Below are 20,644 nucleotides of genomic sequence, written 5' to 3'. Positions count from 1 at the left end.
ACTTCAGTAAGACAGTTAAGTCCTGTGAATTTCGCGCCCAACTAAACGGCAGTGACACCAACTAGTTTCAATAAGTGGTTTTATTACTGGTTAGATTTTACAAATTCTGATATTCGAACAGACTTCCACCTTAAAATTCTAAAACAACAAAGCGACCGTTGGAGGGGGTTTGATTTTTCTTTTTTTTTTTTTCTTTTTTTAGGACTATTCAAAGTAACAAACTTTTTTTTTGTTTTTTTTTTTTGTTTTTGTTTTTGTTTTTGTTTTTTTTTTGCATTTTTGCTCTGGTCATAAATATACAGAGAGAAAAAGAGGGAGAGAAAAATGAACAAGTCATCCAAAGTATGGACATAAAACAGTATTCCTAAGGCACGTGGCAGTCTTTGAAAATACAGAAGCTCTAGCCAACTTAAATTATTTGTTGTTTTTCCTCGCTCAGTCCACAAAACTGTACAGTGACACAAATGTTGTGTTGCAGATAGATTTTCCAAGTAACTCCTCAATCCACACCGCTGCATTAGCCGGACGCACAATTTTTTCTTCCTCTGTTTCCAGGCGAGATCCTAAAATGTGGTTAGTTAGTTGCTCAAAGCCTCTATTTTAAAATACACTTGGAATTCAACTAAAGATAATTTCTTTTTTAAAGAAATTGTGGGGCGGGGGGCGGGGGTGGGGAGGGCGTGAGTCACTAGAAAAGGTTGGTGAGAGTCGTTTGTGAGGGGCTGTGAGGCTCGTGGCCCTCCAGGTTGCCAGGCACAGAAGTTAAGACTGACGTCACAGTTGGCAGGGCGGGGCTAGTCAAGTCTGTGAGGGTGGTGGGCGTGCTGGAGGGGCTGAGCGAGGCATTGGAGAGCTCCGAGGCTGGCCCCGAAGGCGTCCCGGTCTGCAACGCTGCCTCCGTAGACTTGTCCACACCCGTGTTTTCCTGCCGTAAGAGGTTGCGCCTGAACTTGGCCCTGGCGTTCTGAAACCAGACCTGCATGGGGCAAGAGAGAGAGAGAGAGAAGGACTGGTTAGGGGAAGAGAGGCAGGGACTGGAGAGTAGCAGAGCATTCCCCAGGGATGCTAATCTGGGTTTTCGGGGGAGGGGGGGATAAAAAATTGGGCTGGCAATATTTTGCTCTTCATAAAATAAAATTGCCTTTGCCCTAATTGCCTACTACTGGGTTTCCCTTTCTGTTAGAAGGTTCTAGAGCTAAACAACATGGTAGGCACTAGCCATAGGTGGCTACTGAGCACTTGAAATATGTATGACTAGGGGCGTCTGGGTGGTGCAGTCGGTTAAATGTTCAGACTCTTTTTTTTTTTTTTTTTTAATTTTTTTTTTTCAACGTTTTTTATTTATTTTTGGGACAGAGAGAGACAGAGCATGAACAGGGGAGGGGCAGAGAGAGAGGGAGACACAGAATCGGAAACAGGCTCCAGGCTCCGAGCCATCAGCCCAGAGCCTGACGCGGGGCTCGAACTCACGGACCGCGAGATCGTGACCTGGCTGAAGTCGGATGCTTAACCGACTGCGCCACCCAGGCGCCCCAGATGTTCAGACTCTTGATCTCGGCTTGGGTCATGATCTCATGGGTCTGTGGGTTCGAGTCCCACATAGGGCTCTGTGCTGATGGCGGGGAGCCTGGTTGGGATTCTATCTCTCCTTCTCTCTGTCCCTCCCCTGCTTGTACTCTCTCTCTCTCTCTCTCAAAATAAATAAATAAACTTAAAAAAAAAAAGTATGACTAGCCAAAAAGTGGCTCCTTTGTAGATGAAAACACAAAATTACATTGGAAGATTCAGTATGAAAAAAAGAAGGTAGGATATCTCAATAATAATGTTTCTACCTGTTATATGTTGAAATGATAATATTTTGGATATATTGGGCTAAATGAAATATATTCTTAAAATTAATTTTATCAGCTTCTTTTTGTGTTTTGAATGTAGCTGCTAAAAAATTTAACAATTTTTTTTAACATTTATTTATTTTTGAGAGAGAGAGCATGAGCAGAGGAGGGGAAGAGAGAGAGGGAGACACAGAATCTGAAGCAGGCTCCAGGCTCTGAGCTGTCAGCCCAGAGCCTGACATGGGGCTCCAACCCACAAACCATGAGATCATGACGTGAGCTGAAGTTGGCCACTTACCCAACTGAGCCACCCAGACGACCCCCCTTTTTTTTTTTTTTTTATAAAAAATTTTTAAATGGAAAATTACATACGTGGCTCACGTTGCATTTCTATTTGACAGCACTGTTCTGGAAGATGTGCACAAATCAAATCTTGATCATTGTTCACAATGGTTGAGAGATTTTTTTTTTTCCCCCTTGAAAGTCACCGTTAAGCAGGCAACAGAGGGGCACCTGGGTGGCTCAGTGGATTAAGCATCTGACTCTTGTCTTCTGCTCCGGTCATGATCTCATGGTTTGTGGATTGTAGCCCCACATGGCACTACCAGTGCCGAGCCTGCTTGGGATTCTCTCTCTCCCTGCCCCTTCCCTGCTTGCGTTTGCTCTCTCTCTCTCTCTCTGCCCCTCCTCCGCTCTCTCTCTTTCTTTTGCAAAAATAAATAAACATTAAAAATTTTTTTTAAAAAGAACTGAGCTTGGTATGAAAAGAATACCAAAGAGAAAGAATAAGGGTTTGTTTTCATTTTTCCTTGGGCACAGACACACACACACACACACACACACACACACACACACACACCCATCCACGCCCATACCTTTGCACACAAGCCTGTTCGCTCTCAGGAAGACATGTGTGGAAACTCATCTCCACAGCACCCCCTCCCCCAACTATGACCACCTGTCTAACTGCACAGAGAGATCTAGCTGTACCCAGAGGTCCTCAGAGTACTTTGAGAGAGGCCTAGGAAATCCAGGCCACCGTGGGGCTGGTGGGGGGGGAGAGGGGGGGTTGTGTCTCCTAAAGAAAAAAGCCTGAAAGGCAGGGCCCCTTCACTTCCCTTTGCATGAGAAAAACACCCGCCAGAAGCCTCCCCATAAAACAAAGGGCCTCAGAGAATTCTACGGATTCTGGGGTGTCCAGTTGCATATTTCCAGATGTGCCTGCATCTGCCTGTCTTCCCAGTGTCTCAGGCAGGGGTGGGAAGACCTCACCCCTGGCCCCACCTTCCCCTGGGGACCACCCCACGACTTGGGCCTATGGTGTCAAACTAGCCTTTCTAGTTGCCTGATAAGATTTGTGCTCATTTAAAAAGCACATCCAGGAGAATCCTGGGGTAAGGAGAGAGACTTGGACCCTGTGAAGTCAGGAAATAAAGCTCTTTCCCCAGCATGCTGGATCTTCCCGGGAAGAAAGCACATTTTCCCCTGGCCTTCTGCCCAAAGCAAGCCCATCACCTCTTCTGGAGGTTTGCAGATAAGTATAGTGCTTCTAAGACCACCCTCAACGTGCTCCTCTTAGGGTAGGGAATCCTTCCCTGCACAGCCTGCAGATGTCTGCAGGGGTGAGACTGTCTCGCTGGCCCCGGGAATGGCTGATGGTAAAATGGATAAAGTCTGCAGAGGCCCTCAGGGACAGGAAGCAACTTCCCCAAAGTCTCATGGCCTCCGACAAGGCGAGAGCCTTGGGGCCACCCTTTGCCTCTGTCCTGGCCTGTGTGTCTCTCTCCAAGCAGTAGCTGGAGCAGGGAGCCCCGGGGGTGGGGTGCACGGCTCCCAGGTCCAGGGCTCTAAGCCCTCGGGAAGGGCTGGAACCAGTTAGCTGCCAGCTGTTTGCTCTTTCCTCTGCGTTGCCCCTAACAGTGATTTGTAAACAATGACACCATCTTCCACAACCGCCCTCTCTGCTTTACTGAATCTGAGGCGCTGGAAATCTGGCGGGTGAAAATCAACAACTCAACTAGAAGCCGGGTTGCTGTGGGGTTTGGTGTTGTGTTTTTCACCTGAAGCAGGGCTTCACCAGAATTCTCTCCTGACCATTTTACAAAGTCCCCTCCTGAGCGTTTTGCTGGGGCAGGGCCCCCTAAGTCCACTTCATGTCCTTGGGATGTGGTACAGGGACCGGCAAAGACTAAGATTCAATAATATGCATTGAATTAATAGCAATGATGATAGATAACATTTGTGGACCACCATGTCCCAGGCACCGTGCCACCCTCTAACATGCAGTCGTAGGTTATCTTCAAGATAAGCCAAGCATCCCCACTTTATAGATTTGAAACCAGACAGGCTCAGAGAGGTGAAGTCACTTGCCCAAGGTCACACAGAGGCCAAGCTGAGACTGGAATCCAGGAATATCTGCCATTAAGTCCATACGCTCCCTACCACATGATCCTGAGTCAGCAAATAAATGAATGAATGAATGAGTGAATGAGTGAATGAGCACAAAAGCAACTGTGGCGAGGTGGACAGAGCACCCGCTGCAGTTTCCAGTTCTGGTTCTGCTACTGACCAGTCCAGTGACCTTGTGCTAGTCCCTTACCTCTGGGTCTGCCTCGGTTTCCCTACCTGCACAACAAGAGGGTCGGACCACCCCCGCATGACCTCTATGGCCCTTGGGGTTCTGACAGTCTGGGATTTCCAGCAGGCGCGAGACGATCTGCCCCACCCACCCGTCTTCTTAAACTGGCAGCCCCTTTTCTTCATCCACGAGGGGTGCCTTCGCCTGGTGCCCAGGGGACCCCCAGTAAGTCCTGGGTGAATGAAGAAGCCCACACTACCGCATGCCCCTCCTCAGGCACCCACTGGCCCTGCACGCTGTGTTTTGACTCACAAATTCCCTTCCTTAAGATTCATTCATCAAGGGGACCAAGGGAGTAAGTGAAAAACCCGTTTTGCCTCACAAATCCCTTTCTAGGTCACTAAGGGAACCAGCCCAACGACAAAAGCTTTATGCCCAAAGATATCCATTGTGGCATTAAAAAAAAAAAAGATTTTATTTTTAAGTAATCTCCACACCCAATGTGGGACTCAAACCCACAACCCCGGAGATCAAGAGTTGTGTGCTCCACTGACCGAGCCAGCCGGGCACCGTTCCCCCTCCCACCCACCCGCCCCCCCCCCGCTTTATTAACATTTCATTTTTCCATTGTGGTATTTTTAAATAACATCAACTAATGGCCGCGTGCAAAGTGTCCAACCAGATGGGGCAAGTGGAAATCATGACACAGACACTCCATGCAGTTGCAGGGGTAATGTCTTATGATGAATGTTATATGAGGAAAAAAAAGAATAAAGAGGCTATGTCTTGGGGAGCCCGGCTGGCTGGCTCGGTCGGTGAAGTGTGCGACTCTTGATCTCGGGGTTGAGAGTTCAAGCCTCGCTTTGGGTGTAGAGATTACTTAAAAACAAAAGCTTAAAAAAAAGAGAGAGAGAATTTGTCCTCTGGTACAGCAACTTCATAAAGAAAGTAATGACGACAAATAATATTCACTCACTAAGTAGCAGGCATTGTCTAAGGAGAGTTTTAAGCATTTCACACATAGTAACTCATTAGTGCTTTACAAGGTGAGCGCTAACATTATTTTTTTTTAAGTTTATTTACTTTGAGGGGTGCCTCAGTAGCTCAGTCAGTTGAACGTCCGACTTCGGCTCGAGTCATGATCTTGCGGCTCACGGGTTTGAGCCCCGCGTCGGGCTCTGTGCTGACAACTCAGAGCCTGGAGCCTGCTTTGGATTCTGTGTCTCCCTCTCTCTCTGCCCCTCCCCTGCTCGTGCTCTGTCTCTCTCTGTCTCTCAAAAAATAAAATAAAAAACCTGAAAGAATCCCAAGTAGGCTCCTCGCTGTCAGCACAGAGCCCGAGGCGGGTTCAAACTCACAGAACCGAGAGATCATGACCTGAGCCGAAATCAGGAGTCAGACACTTAAACGACTGAGCCACGCGGGCACCCCACGAGTGAGCGCTAACACGATTGCCATTTGCAATTCTTTGTTGCACATCTGTCTCCCTTCTGGATTGGAGTTCCAGCTCCAGCGGGTCCCATTCACCGTCTGGGTCACACCCCACCCAGAACGTGGCGGAAGGTCAGCGTAGAACAAATGGGTGGCCAGAGAAAAGCTAGCATTCTCGGTTCCTGTGTTCTCACACAAGTTAGTGACCACGAACCAGTCATCTGAAGAATGTTTTTAAGCTGTTGGTGGCTAAAATATATTTTCTGCCAAAGTCACACCAGGAAGCCCTAAGGAGACTTTCAGCCACCCAAATCAGTCAGCTCACCTCCCCCGTCCCGAAGCCTGGCCTACTCTGCCTTCCTGACCCTTCCCCAGGAAGGAAGAGGGACTGCTCAGACGGGCATCTATGTGCTGCGGGAAGGTCTGCAAGCATTTACAAAGCTTAAGGCCTTCGTGGACCTCTGTCCAAGGGACCATTCTCTCTTCCAGTGACCTCGCCCACTGGTAGAATGTGAGAATTGTGGTGGCCGTGCCGTGATGACAATTTTGAGCACTTTTTATGCATTTATGGCTTTACAGCAGGAAACATGCTTTGCTACCAAGACATGGCATCTATGACCCGCCCCTTCCCTTTCCTTCTCTCCACCTGTACCGCTGCATTCTACAGCTAGACCCAAGGCGGGAGGGCCAAAGCCCTACACTGGGCGATGCTGGAAAGAGCTGTGGAATCAGACCGATCTAGGCTCGACTCCTGGCTTCCTCACTTACTAGCTGTGGGACTTAGGGCTAGGGTCCTAGTCTCTCTGAACCTCAGTTTCTTCATCTGCAAAATAAAGATAATTAAATTTTTTTATTGTGTATGAGAGGTAGGTTGACTGAACCCTACTGTATAAAAGTGTGTGTGAGGTCCATGTGCATTGAGTCCCTAATCTGTACTTTAAATTTTTTTTAATGTTTTTATTTATTTTTTAACATTTATTCATTTTTTGATATAGAGAGACAGAGTATGAGCAGGGGAGAGGCAGAGAGAGAGGGAGATGCAGAATCTGAAGCAGGATCCAGGCTCTGAACTGACAGCACAGAGCCCGACGTGGGGCTAGAACTCACGGACCGTGAGATCATGATCTGAGCTGAAGTTGGATGCTTAACCAACTGAGCCACCCAGGCGCCCCATGTTTTTATTTATTTTTGACACAGAGAGAGAGAGACAGAGCATGAGTGAGGTAGGGGCAGAGAGAGGGGGAGACAGAATTTGAAGCAGGCTCCAGGCTCCGAGCTGTCAGCACAGAGCCTGAAGCGGGTCTCAAACTCACGAGCTGTGAGATGATGACCTGAGCCGAAGTTGGATGCTCAACCAACTGAGCCACCCAGGAGCCCCCCTAATCTGTACTTTATACATTACACTTGAAGTCATCTCATTGGCTCCTTGCAAACACCCAGTGGGTATTAGTATCGTCTCCATTTTATAGCTGAGGCTGCTGGGGCCCAGAGAGGTTAAGTCACTTGCTCAATATTGCTCAGAAAGTAGGTGAGACAGCTGAGCCTGGACCTCACATCAACTGACTCCAAATTCCAGCAGGGTTACTGCATCCCAGGCCTCCCATATTGATGGTGCTTCTGCATTACAGATCCAGGAACATCCCAGAAAACCTACACACACACACACACACACACACACACACACACACACACCCTATATCACTGACCTCTGGGAACACAGCCTCAATCTCAACCTGTCCCTGCCACACAGACTCTCTCCAAAGGGTGGAGGTTGACCACCACCTCCGTGGGGCCCCCAAGGCCTAGTACCATTAAGCTGGTGCAGACAAGTGATGAGGAACCATTTCATGGGCACCTACTTTGTAGCAGGCAGCACGCTGCCAACGCCTTCTCAATCCTCAGTTCTCAAGATACAAACTATTATTACCTTCGTTTCGTAGATAAGTAATCAGGCTCCAGGAGGAGATGTTAAAGTGCCTAAATCACACTGCTGGTAAGTCCAAAAGGATCTGAACCACTCTGTTACCTTCCAAAGCCACACCACCACCTGCGTGGCCCCAAACTGCCCTCACCCCGCCTCCCCCAGCTGGCCCAGCAGCAGTCAGAACCCCTGGGAGAGAGCCCCACCCTGCCAATGCCTGGCTCCTGAGACCTCCAGCAAATCACTTCATCTCGCTACTTCTTAAGCTTCTCATCTGTAACATGGGCAGGAAAACATTAAGGGAAGGTAGATGAGTGGCTGGAAAGAGAATGTTTTGCAAACTGCTGCATAATCATGAACGGTTGTGCTTTAGGGACTATTAAGGATCAGTGCAAGAGACCTGGATGTCTGAGAGGAGGGAGAAAAGTGGTCTAGTACGCCCCCACTCCCAGCAACATACAGGCCCTACATGATCCTCCCACTCAGGAGCGGGCACTGCCAGGTTGGCTTAGTGGAGAAAGAGCTACATCCGTGGACCAGACAGGCCTGGATTTGGGTCCAGCTCTGCTACTTACTAGCAAATATGACTTGGGGCAAGTGGAAAGCATTTGGGCCTCAATGTTCTCATCTGTGCAGTGGGGAGGAGGTTATCATGATGCCTACCAGTGAGAACTCAATGAGCAAATGTATTTCACGGGCCTTTCAAAGTGCCTGACACACAGTAGTGCACTCAAACATTCATTGATTGGTAGACCCACCATGACTGTCCGTGCTCTTCTCTCTCAGCTAGTTCCATGTCCCTGGCTTTTCTGAGTCCCCATGGTAGAGGGGACACACAGGTGTGAGCAGGCCTGGCTCGGGATTGTAGGGGAGGAAGGCTCAGGGCAAGCATTCACCCAGGTCCCTCTGGTGAACCTTCCCTTAAACAAAGAACAGTTAGTTCTTCCTCTGGTCTCCAACAGAACGCCCCTCCCAACTGATCACACTGCGGAGAAACCAAATGTGGGTCTGCCTCTATAGCTAATAGGTGAGTTTCTTCTGGGCCAGGACTGTGGTTCATTCATCTCTGTGTCTCCAAGGCCAATAGATATTGGCACCCCAAGGTGCCAATAGATATTTGGCCAGATGAAAGAATGAGAGACAACGATACTGGAAATCCGATTTGTTCCTAAATCAGGTAACCAAGCCTCTTGCCTCAAAGGCCAGCAGAGTGTGGCTCCTTATGTGGATTCAGACTCAACAATGGACACTTAGTCTCTATCATTTAGTCAGGATAACAGGGGGAGGTATATGTCCTAATGGTGCCCATTATATAGGTGAGAAAGCTATGGCTCAGAGAGGGTAACTAATTTGTTTAAAATGCACAGCCAGCGAGTGAGTAGAGGGACAGAACTGAACCCAGGCCCTCCTGAACCGAGCTCTCTGCTTGACTCCAAGTGCCTGCTCCTGTCCTGGCCTGATTCACCAAATGGCTCCCACCAACATGCCATAAGGGGCTCTAGAGAGGGGAAGGGACAAAGTATCCTAATAACCAGAGGAGAGGCTGATGACCAAATTCGCCCAGGGCTGAGGAATGGCACTGGGGGGGGAGAGGGGGGAGGGGGTGGTGCCAAGAAGGGTCCCCAGACCTAACCCAAGAAGGTAAAGTCCAAGGGAAATGGACAAGGGGGAATCTGAGACCCAGTCAGGCGCAGCAACGTCCTCGCCCCTTCTCAAGCCCAGGCCAGAGGGACCCCTCAGACAAAAGGGACGCAAGGAGGGGAGCGTCCCACAAGGAGCAGAGCCCCGGAGGTAGGGGGCGGGCCCAGAGAGGCGCATCGGCGCCCCATTGGCCAGCACTCAACTCCCTCAGCTACGTCATTGAGCCCTCCAGACACAGGCTCCCCTCCCGTTGCGCAGGGGTGCAGGCCCGACTACAGGAATCTACCAACCAGCGCCCCAGTCACAGTCCATCCCGCGCAGCCATCACACCCAAAATGCTTCCCCCCCCCCCATGACATACTCGCAGGAGATCTTAGGGTGACTGCGTAGCCCTTGGTTTCCATTATCGTCATTCTCACTACACACACCCCCACCCCCGCAGTGTTGCAGTCCCCCAGCCCTAAGTCCCCAACCACCTGGGGCTGGAGGGGGAGATCAGACTGGCCTGGACTTGAATCTCAGTACCTCCCCTTCAGTTGTGAGACTCTGGTCAGATCTTCCTCTCTCGATTTCCTCCCCGCCAAATGTAAATTGCTCTCCCCACAGCCACAGGTTCTAAAGAATAAACTGGTTACACTGTGCTATAAAGAAAGATGCTGTTCCACCTTATCGCTGTACAGATGGGAAAACTGAAGTCCAGTGACCAGAAGAATCGTTCCTGCTACTTAATACCAGTTGACTTATTAACCTAGCTCATGTTATTCTTAGCTACCATCCACTGAGCAGGTAAGCGTTAGCTACGGTGGTGGACACTTCTTCATCTCAACGGCTCCTCAAATAAGCCTGCAGCGAGATAATTTCTTGTGTCCGTTTCACATGTGAGGGAACTGAGGCCCAGAGGGGTTAAATGATTTGCCCAGGACTGTGAAACGAGTAACAGGAAGAGCTAAAGATTTGAGAAGTGCTAGTCCAAATCCCTGCCATGAATCTGGGTCAAACAGGAGCCTGGGACTCCCCAAACTGGGCTTCTTAACGTCTCTGAGGTAGGGACAGGACCTTCAAAGTCTAGGGAAAGCTCTGGATCCTCTATCCGGAAAGCGCCCTCACATACAAGTGCAATTCTGCGCAGTTTCAGAGGTGCCCATCTGCCTCCAGCTCCCTGCAGGCAGATGAGCCTCCCGGGCCCACCCAGGGGATCAGCCCACACCCCCCCCCCAACCTTGCTTCTGGGAGAGTCTAAGAAACAACAAAGAGACAGAAGAAAAATCTAGAGAAAGAAAGAGAAACTGGAGACGGCAAGTCAGGAAAAGAAGCAGAAGGAGGAAAGAGCTAACGGCAATTAGCTTGGACAGCCATCCTGGGATGCGCTGCGTTTATCTGAAATGCTTGAACCTTTTACTACATGAACATATTTGAGTGTCACTCTAGTAATAAAGAGCAACTAAGAAGTGTTTACAAGAAAGAAAGAGGCTGAGTGTAGAGACAAAGAGGAAGAGGGACACATACACAAAATAGAAAGATTAGACAAAAAATTGGAAGAGAAGAGGAAAAGTTAGAAAGAAAAAAAATCCCTGAAATACAGCTAGAGTCTGAGGAGGTAGAGAAAGGGTAGAGAATGACAAAGAGAAGGGCACACATAGAAGGGAAGGTCCTTCCAAAGCCCATGGCAGCTACGGGGTTCCGCCGCAGGCCCTGCAGGCCCCGGGTGCCCCCGCCCTCAGCCCCTGTCCCGGCCCAGCTGACCTGGAGGACCCGTTTGGTGAGGCCCGTCTTTTGCGCAAGCTGCTTCAAGTCCTTGGCGTCGGGGTTGTGGTTAATGGCAAAGTAAGACTTCATGGTCCGAAGCTGGTGGTGCTTGAAGGAGGTGCGCATGCGCTTTGTCTTCTGGCTGCTCGGGTAGGGCTGGTCGCGGTCCAGGTGCTCCGCGTCGTTCTCGTTGCAGCTCAGCGCTGGGGAGGGGACGCAGAGGCGGCGGGTGAACCTCCTGACCTGCCCCCTACACCGCCCCACCTGCCACCAAATGCTTCTAGCCGCAGGACCACACAGCGTGAACTGCACCGCGCTGAGGTGAAAATATTATCCCCATCTTCTAGATCTATAGGAGAATCTGAGGCTCCCCGAGAGCCACCTGCCCGAGTCACTCAGCTAGGAAATGGCGGGATTCAAACCCAGCTCTAAGAGAATCCAAAAACCATTCTGTGCCATCGTGTCAGAATAATAACAACCAACAGCTACAACTTGTTGATGGCTATTCGACTCCAGATGGATGATGTGCGTAAAGGCTTTATATATTTTCACTGAATCCTTAAAACAACTCTAAGAGCCTAGCATTATTTCCTCCTTTTTACAAACGTTGATTAGAAACGGGAGTCACTTGACTTGAATACAGAGCAGTGTTCAGGACTCCCACGCCCACACTCTTCCTGTTTCCCCCTGCACTCTCTAAGGAGGGAGGCTGTCTCCCCCGACAGTGTCCGGCACCCGGCACCTGAAAGTGGATGACTGACTGACATCTCTCCACTCACCCTGATTTCACCCTCATCGGTTCCCCAAACCAGAAGTTCTGGATGACACTGGGCCGCCAGCACTGGGCTAAGGTCGGAAATTGTATCTTGCAGTTTAATCCTGATCCTCACCACTGCCCTGGGAAGTACTTGTTTTCCAGTTATACAAATGGGCTGAAGGGGCCAGAGAGGTTAAGCGATCTCTAGAAATCTCACGGAGTGGTAGGATTCTAACCCGAAAGAGAAGGAAGTTGGAGGAAGAAATTGACATGTATCTGACACCCAGGGTATGCTTTTGGCTTTACATACATCATAGGGCCTTCACTACTGCTCCAAGAGGTGGCTACTGCTTTTCATCCCATTTTTGAGATGAGGAAACTCCTGCGAAGGGAAATGAAGCCATGTGTACACAGCCACACCACTGGTAAGGGCTGAGCCTAGATTCAGTATTGCAGTCCTTGCCCGTTTCCTTCCACCACGCCACAAAGGCAGGCAAAGATGACGCACGACTCTTTGGGGAGCCGGTCCCCATCCAGAAGGGGCCCAGCTGGGGCCTGGCTGCCAATGCCTGGAAGGCAATGGGGGTGAGGGACAGGGGTGGAAACCTAAGGCCTCAGAAAGTTGCTTGGTAACCCGGTGCCTGATGGGGACATCAAGAACTCCAAGATTCCTTCATCACATCCCCAGCCATCCTACATGTAAAGTCTTGGTTTGGGGAAAACCTCAGAGGAGATCAATTCAGTCCCCTTAAAGCGGACAACTGGGAATATGTCTTGTGCCCCATCACATGCCCGTAACAGAGCTGCTAGATTTAGCAAATAAAAATGCAGGACATCCAGTTAAATCTGAATTTCAGATAAACAATGAACAGTTTTTTAGTACGGCTCTAATTTTGCATGGGACATACCTCTACTGAAAAATTAATTTGCTGTTTACCTAAAATCCAAATATTGCATTGGAGACAATTACACTAAAAAATTACTCATGTATTTAAAATTCAAATATTGCACTGGATACTCACACTAAAAAATGTATTTGTTGTTTACCTGAAATTCAAGTGTAACTGGATGTCCTGCATTTTGTCTGGCAAAACCACTTCAGAAGTACTCCCGATCTCCTGGTGACCTACTCCACCCACTGCTCAGGTGGGGAACAGTCCCTTGCAGAAAGAATTTGCAAGATGCTGGTCTTGTCACAAATCTTGAAGCTGTCAGCAAGTGGCTACACTTCCTAAGCGTCCCTTCCCACATGCACCCAGGCACCCAAGTCCCCCACCAGGGCTGTACTCCCACTGAGAGCGCCCAGGGTGAAGAACGGGGGTCCAGCAATTTAAAAGGGATCAGAAAATGACTCCAAACAGAATCCATGGAAACTGCCCTGCCCCCACTGCAGGGAGCGACCCTCTCCTTGCCCCCAGTCCCCAGCTCCACGGGGGGGTGGGGCAGGCCTCCCCACGGGGGATCTCTGGGCCCATCCCTCTGCCCAGTCCCCGCCTGGGCCTTGCTGCTCTTAATGAGCTCCGTGGGGACCCCGGCGCCCCATTCACCCAAGGGACGTGCCCTGAGTGCGGCCTAGATGGGAGGAGGTGGTTTGGGGGAGGGAGACAGAAAGGGCACAGAAAGGAGAGAAAGACACAGAGGTAGAAAGACAGACAGAAGGGAGAGAGAGTAAAGGAGAGAGGGGAGGGAGGGGAGGTGGACAGGGCCAGGAAGAAAGAGAGGAGAGACGGAGGGAAAGGAAACAGTGGAGATGGGGAGAACCGGAGAGAGACAGCTACAAAGACAGAAAAAAAAAATCAGGAAAGACACAGAGAGAGCCTGAGGGGACAGCGAGGCCTGGAAAAAAAGGAGGACTGTGTGGTGGAGGGCCCAGGTTAAGGAACAGAATCCCGGATCTCAAGGAAACCAGGTCCCTTCGGGGAAGCGTATTCCAGAGCCGTTACTGGCCGGGGAGTGGCGAAAAGGGGAGAGAGGGGAAAAGAGGGGAGGGCAGAAAAGGAGCTGGCCCAAGATTGGGAGGCCGAGGTGGCCAGTGGCCCGGGCAGGGGGGCTGCGCTGGGGGAGTGAAAGCAGCCGGGAAGCAGCCGTTGGGTCCAGATTTGTCCGGTACCCCAGGCGCCCTCACTCCCGCCTCCCTCCCCACGCCCCGGCTGGGTCGAGATTCCCCAAGATCGGATCCGGGGAGGAGCAAGGGGCTGAGGGGAGGGGGAGGAACAGGCTTTCTCTCTCCTTTTTTTTTTTTTTTTTCCTCTCAATTAGGCCGATTCAATGGAGCTAAAGAGCTCGTAAAATCATGAATAATTTACTCGTGATCTGTTATTAACCCATCGGGTTTCGAGCTCTTGTCGCTGGGACTGAACCTGTAATCAAATCTGACTTCGCCTCATTTTACTAAAGACGAGATTGTAGGTTCAATTGTCTAAATAATGGATTGGAATCAAATCAGTAATTACGCCGCCAGGCACACACACAAAAAGCTGGGGCTGGGGGAGGCCCGGGCGTCCGGCCGGTCCGCGCGGGACTCCCGCGGCCGTGGCTTACAAACCCCGGCGCAAAGTGCGCGGCCCGGGCCTCGTCCGCGCCCCGGCCCGCTGGCAACCCCGCTCAGGGGTTTCCTTCTGCCTCTGGGACCGGGGCTGCGCTCTCGGACCCGAGGGGCAGCCGGAGCAGGGCTGCCGCGGCCACCGCCCCGGAAGGACTTTCCGAGCCTGCGGCCCCGCCGCTTTGGCTGCCCTTCCCCAGGCGGCGGGCTGGGCGCACCGACGGCCGTCCCTCCCCAGTCTGCCCGAGCTCGCCGCCCTGGAATAAGGTGCCGCCGCTCCGCCACCGGACTGGCCCACAGAGCGAAGGGCTTTGCAAGGGGTCGGTGTAGCTGGGCTCCCGGGTGTGGGACACTCACACCAGCAAGCTCGTGTCCTCAACGGTCAGAAACACGCACACACGCTCTTGCCCATACACACGACCCGCAGTGCACCCTCCACCCTCCACGGTGCCCTTTCCAGCCGCCCCACGGCCCACACTGCGGCCATTTCTCTCCTGCCCGGTGCGGGGAGAGGAGGAGAACGGCAGCCAGACCCGGGGAGGCCTGGCTGGGCCCGGCGCGGCCAGGCAGGCGCCCCCTTTTCCCAACCCGGCCCCGGGAGCCCCGAATACGCGAGCAGCGCGGCCACCGCCGCCGGCGCGCCGTGTGCGGTTTCTTCCGCCTGAGTCAAGGCCAGAGACGCGCGCCGGGAGAGAGAAAAAGACCGGAACAGAGAAACCCAGACAAAAACACACAGAGGGAGAGAGACAGAGAGAAAGGGGGATCGAGAGAGTTGAAAGGTAAAAAAGAGAGAAGGGTCAAAGAAAAACAAAAAACAAAAACCGAGGAGATGGCATGGGTGGGGAATGCCTTGCAGTGGTGCCAGATCCCTTGAAACTCAGCCTCCAGTCACATCTTCTTGCTCGGTGCCGCCGGACCTCGCCAGCGAAGGCGGCAGAGCAGCAAGAAGCACAAATAAATTTCTGAAACTCTTCTGCCTTTCAATTCCAAACCCAGTTGCAAACCTGCCTACCTAGAAAAACATGATCCCACTCCCCACGCGCTCTGCGGCCGAGTCAGCCTGCTGCTTCCTACTGGGGGCCGACCCCATTTGATAAATAGACGTGGCTTTGTTTGTGGGGGGGGGGGACCCGGCCTGGACCCGATTTAGTTTATTTTCAGGGTGCTGAGAGATGAAGGATGGAAGTTTTTGAGAGCCGGCATCTCCGGCAGAACCTTCGACAAATCTTTAACCTGCCGCCACAGACCTGTCTGCGGCCACTTCACCATTTACCAGACTGGGGGCTGCATTTTCCTCCCAACTCCACATACTGAGACACATACACCCATCCATCTTCCAACAAGCAACTTCGCTGGATCGAACAGGGGACAACCCCCACCCCACCCTACCCCTGGCTGAATTTTCCTCCCCAGCCAGCTCAGATTTTTAAAGATCAAAATAACCCTGACTTCCCCACGCTGCCCTCTCCCCCCAATCCTGGGTTTTTGTTTTGTTTTGTTTCCACTTGCGCATTAGACTAAGGGGAAAAGGAGGAAGAAAACAAAATCCCGGAATCCGATTCTGTCGCAAACGAAAGAAAGAAAATAATTGCAAATAAACTCTATCTAGTTCAGAAGCCCGGGGAGTCATAAACCTTTCCCGGCCTTGCAGACGTCGGGCAGATGTTGACGGTTCAATTTGCCGGGCCCCAGAACCTCCACAGCTGTCCAGAGCAGCAGGGAGGGGTGCGGGAGGGGGCAGAGCCTCTCCTGGAAAGGCTTGGGGTTCTGAGATGCCGGAAATGTGAAACGAGCCCTCCACCCGACTCCGTGAGAGGCCAGGCCTACTCCGGTCTTCTCATCCCCGGGCGCCGGCCTCCAAGGGTCGCCACTCTCATCCCAGCACCCCGCTGGCGCCCAGAACTCCGAGGAAGGAGCCCGGGGAAAACTGAGACCTGGCAGAGCAAGAGGATCCCCCCCCCCCCCCCCCCGCCTCCCCGGGCACAGTGACCTGCTCTTGTTCATAAGGGTCCTGGGCCCAAGTTTCCGGAGCCTGCTGCCCTCAGTACATTTCACCTGACAGGCCCAACGCCAGGCCCAGCAAGTTACCCCAGGCCACCACCAGTCCTTTCTCTTGGGACCGTCGCTGCCCTGCCTCCTTCATCCATCGCCCCAGCTCCCTGTCCTCAGCCCTGCCAACCCAGAGCCTGTTTGGTGCCGGCTCCTCCTTGCTTTCTCTATCCTCACGCTTTCTGACCAACAAAGTGGGGGAAAGGCCCAAACCAAAAAACTGCCTCTAAAAATTTTCTCAGCGACGAGGCCCTGCACCGGGGTCAGCAAGACTCTAATGCACCTTCTCCTTCCACCCCAGCCGAGTGTGCGGAGGCTGGAGCCGAGGAGCCTAAACGTCCCTTCTGCTAGGTCCTGTGGCACCTAGGGTCTGGGGAATCTAAGGACTAGAGTACCCAGAGTGATATATACATATGCGTATCACACTGAGATTCACTCTGGCTTCAGGCGGTGGTCAGCCACGCACTTTCCCCCAACCCGACGGGGGCGCTCGGTGCGCCTCGAACTCACCAGCGTTGTAGGCCGCCAGATCCGCCCCGGGGCCGGGGCTCTTGCGCTTCCTCGGCCGCCCCTTCTGCACCGTGCCCACGCCATTGTAGTAGGGAAGACCCAGCGGATTGGCCCCGGCTGCGCCCAGCCCGGCGCTCTTGGCCGCCGCCGCTGCGGCCGCCGCCGCCGCCACGTCGGCGTGGTTGAAGTGCGCGGGGTACTCGCCCTGCAGCAGCGCTTCGAAGTGCAAGCGGCAGTAGACCAGGCTGTCCTTCATGCCGAAGTGGTCACCCGTGGTCAGCATCTTGTTACACGTGGTGCATGTGAAGCAGTTGAGGTGATAAACCAAGTCCCGAGCGCGCATCACCATCTCCGAGGCCGAGATGCCCAGGTGGCAGCGGGCGCAGCGCTGCACAGAGAACCGCCTGTAGGGACCATGGAGGGAGGGACTGTGGGGACACACGGTTGGGTACCCCCCATATCCCTCCTCCAGGTGCCGCTGCTGCCACGGGGGGAGATCTACTCCTTAAAATGGGAACCAGTCTTAAGTTGGAGGATGGGGAAAGAGGGAACTAGATTTTGGCCCAGGTCTTGTCCTACCCTAAAATACAGTTTCCCTTAAGCATATGTATGTCCACAATGCTTCGACCTTACCCAGAGTCTGGGCAAGCCCCAGGAAAGCCTTTGCTTGGGAACGCAGGGAGAGGGGGACTACCCACTTACCCTTTCTCAACCTTTACCCCTGCCCTCTATACCGGTACCTGACAATCCTACAGACTTTTGTAATTTGGCAGGGGGGAGGGGGGAACAGAGACAGGGAAAAAGAGAGAGGGGAAGGGAGAAAGAAGAGAGAGAGAGAGAGAGAGAGAGAGAGAAAGAAGGAATATAAACAGACCCTAACCCTAAACCAGAGGGGAGAAACAAGAAATTTGCAGCCTGTTAGTGACTCTGGCTCTTTAACCCTACAGGCAGCTTTCACCCCCATCTCCACGAAAGACCCGGAAACGCACCCAACTGATCCCCCAGCTCTCCCTCCAACTTTGTCGCACACCAGCCCAGGCTGCCTGGGCTTGGGGTGGGGGGGGAGGTGGTGCTGCCTGTTTCTGTTCTCTCTGCTTGACCCAAGAAACTTCAAAGGGAGAGGGGTGCAAAGACCCCCCCCCTCCAACCCAAGCTTATTTATGGTCTAAGCTCAGAAGAGAGCCCTTTACTCTGGGTCCCTATAGTTCTCAGACCTTTCCAGGAGTTCCCTCAAATTCCTGTTTGAAAAGGTTGTCACCCCATTTGTACTGGCATGGAGAAGGGGGGACCCAGGTGGGGAACCCTCCCTTGGGACTGGAGGCCAAGAAGACCGGGTCAGATTGTGTCTGAGAATAGGGGGTCCTGGGGGGCAGAGGGTCCTGAGTTGGGGGTACCTGTAGTAGTCTTCCTTGCAGTAGATGCTCCCATCCTTGCTGAAACAGGTGAGCTCCGACTCCAGGTTGAGCTTGCACTCGCAGCACTTGAGGCAGCGCATGTGCCACTGCTTGTCCACCGCCAGCAGGTAGTAGCGGTCTGAGATCTTGCCCCCGCAGCCAGCGCACAGCGCGGCTCGGTCACTGCTGATGGACGGCATGGTCTGCGGAGGGAGGGAGGCGGGAGACCGCAGCGCCTGCGTCAGCCTGCGACTTCACCACCGCTTGGAAACGGGCACCCTCAGCTCCCCCCCGGTTGCTCCGGCTAGCCCTAAACCCGGAGAGGGCCGCCGGGGTGTGCGGTGGCTTCCTCGTCCCCAAAAGGCCCATAGTGAGGAGGCTCAGAACCCAGGCCCGCCCACACAGCCCAAGCCGGCCACAGGCCCAGGCCTGGCTGCTGGCCTGGACGGATCTCCCTCCTTAGTTCTCCCCCTTCCTGCCCCCTCTGCCCTTTTCCCAGAAAGGCTTGGGCTGTGTTTGAGGGCTGGGGCAGCAGTGGCTACTCCAGTCAAGCCCTGCAAAAGCTCTCTCAAAACTGTTTCTTAAAGGAGACACTCCGCTGGGCCCCAGGAAAAGGGGTAAGATGACCATTAAAAGTCCCCCTCTCTCTACACAGACTCCTCTCCTCTCAGGAGACACACAGAGTTCCTGGCCCCGAGCCCCAGTGATCTCTGGATCCGTATGCCAAAGGTTTAGGCCAGGACAGGTCGCAGCCACGTCTGCCCCTCCACTACCTTGGCCACACTGGCTGGGGCCCTCTTGGGTTCTGGGAGATGGTGAGTGGAGTGCAGAGGCACCCTCAAAGTCTCCGAGTGCAGGACAGAATGAGAGTTTAATCCAGGAAGAAGAACTCAGAAGCCGGAGGCACTGAGGCTGCTGCCCTTGCTTTCCAAGTGGAGAGGCTTCCCTCCTGCTCCCCACCTCCTCGGCCTGGCCTCTAAAGGTCACTTCTGGGCCCAACTTGGATAGCGACTGCTTGCCTGGCCCTCTGGGAGGTCTGAGGTGAGGAACTGGCTATTTGGAGCTGGGCTGGCAAAGCCAGGTGTGGAGATCCAAATGGACTCCCCTTCCACAAGAGCCAGGCCAGGGCCTGAAGTCCCAGCCCTGGCCTGGCCTGGCCAGGTCGGCCGGCCAGGAGGCCAGGGGCGTGATCAACGAAAAGCACTGGCCCAGAAGACTTGGACCCCTGAAATTGTGCTGGGGAGGGAACTCCGATTGCCAGGAGGCGGGACGCGACTGGCCCACGCCGGCTGGAGCCCCAGTGCTCCCGTTTGGTTCGCCTTTCCCAGCGCCGCAGGCGGCGCCGCCAGCAGCTACAGCCGAGTAGTGGAGGGGAACGCGGAGCTGGCGACCAGAGGGGCCCGGTGTAGTGAGAAGAGGGCCATCCCGGGACGCGGGTAGGACTTCGCTCCCACTTCGGGAGAAATGCTCTCTTGCACCCTCGGGGTCTGAAATTTCGGTTTAAACCTTGTTTCCCTCCTCCGCCCCAGCAGCCGGGTTTCCCCCGAGCCGGGAGCTACGGGCCTTGCATCCTGTCCGCGGATCCCCAGCGCCCAGTCCCGTGCGGCACGAAGGACGCTCCCCAAAGTGCCCCCAAACTTCGGAGAGCAGAAGCGCGGACCGACCCGGCCCCGTCCCAGCTTTCAGCCCCGACCCCGCAGCCGTGCGCCTACCGTCTCCGTGTCGCCGCGGTCGATGGCGGAGCTGATGGCGGGAGCCTCGCTCTTGGCCCTGCGGTCCATCTCGTCGATGACCCCGTGCACCTCGGGGCCCGACAGACTGTGGAACAGCATCGCGGCGGGACCGGCGGGGCCGGGGGCGCGGCTCCTCCGCGGGAGGGCTTGCCCCCCGCCTCAGCTGCCTGGCGCTCCCGGCGCTAACGGGCCCGGTGCATCGCCACCGCGGCCCCGGCCCCGCCCGAGCTCGGCTGCGCCCCCAGGCCGGGCTCCGGGCCCCGGGCGCCCGCGGGCCAGGACGCCTCCCGCCGAGGCGCAGGGGCAGCTACATCGCGGGGCGCCTGGGCGGCGGCGCCAAAGCCAGGGTCACAAGGGCAAGGGGCGGGGGGGGGGGGCGGGAAGGGGGAAGCCGAGGGCAGAGGTCGGCGCCCGCCGCGGGCGCTTTCACGCCGCGGGCATCGCCCGCCCGGCTTCAGCGCCCCGGGCGCAAAGCAGGAGCGCAAACTCTGCCCGAGGCGGCGACGGCTG

The 20,644-nt window shown here is 53.8% G+C and overlaps 1 protein-coding gene across 1 annotated transcript; it reads right to left on the bottom strand.

The window, feature by feature from the left end:
- Positions 1–665: 665 nt before the first annotated feature.
- On the bottom strand, positions 666–20,233 carry LHX2 (LIM homeobox 2). Its single transcript, XM_042913269.1, has 5 exons — positions 20,114–20,233; positions 18,402–18,604; positions 17,004–17,411; positions 11,147–11,345; positions 666–976 (listed from the first exon to the last, which is right to left on the bottom strand). Exons 1-5 carry the CDS (start codon positions 20,231–20,233, stop codon positions 689–691), a joined length of 1,218 nt encoding a protein of 405 aa, XP_042769203.1. The 3' UTR covers positions 666–688.
- Positions 20,234–20,644: the final 411 nt, after the last annotated feature.

The sequence above is a fragment of the Panthera leo genome, chromosome D4, assembly GCF_018350215.1.
Source record: "Panthera leo isolate Ple1 chromosome D4, P.leo_Ple1_pat1.1, whole genome shotgun sequence".
In the NCBI taxonomy this organism is placed as follows: Eukaryota; Metazoa; Chordata; class Mammalia; order Carnivora; family Felidae; genus Panthera; species Panthera leo.
Note: the sequence above shows the minus strand (reverse complement) of the source record. Positions and strands in the feature narration are given on the sequence as shown.

Bases quoted from the DNA above. Each gene is read 5' to 3' on its own strand.
- LHX2 (XM_042913269.1), bottom strand. From the start codon at position 20,233: ATGCTGTTCCACAGTCTGTCGGGCCCCGAGGTGCACGGGGTCATCGAC. The intron at 17,412-18,401 runs GTACCCCCAACT...TGGTCCCTACAG, and splicing joins TGCAAGGAAGACTACTACAG to GCGGTTCTCTGTGCAGCGCT. The intron at 11,346-17,003 runs GTTCGAGGCGCA...CCCAGCGCTGAG, and splicing joins GCGGCCTACAACGCTGGTGA to CTGCAACGAGAACGACGCGG.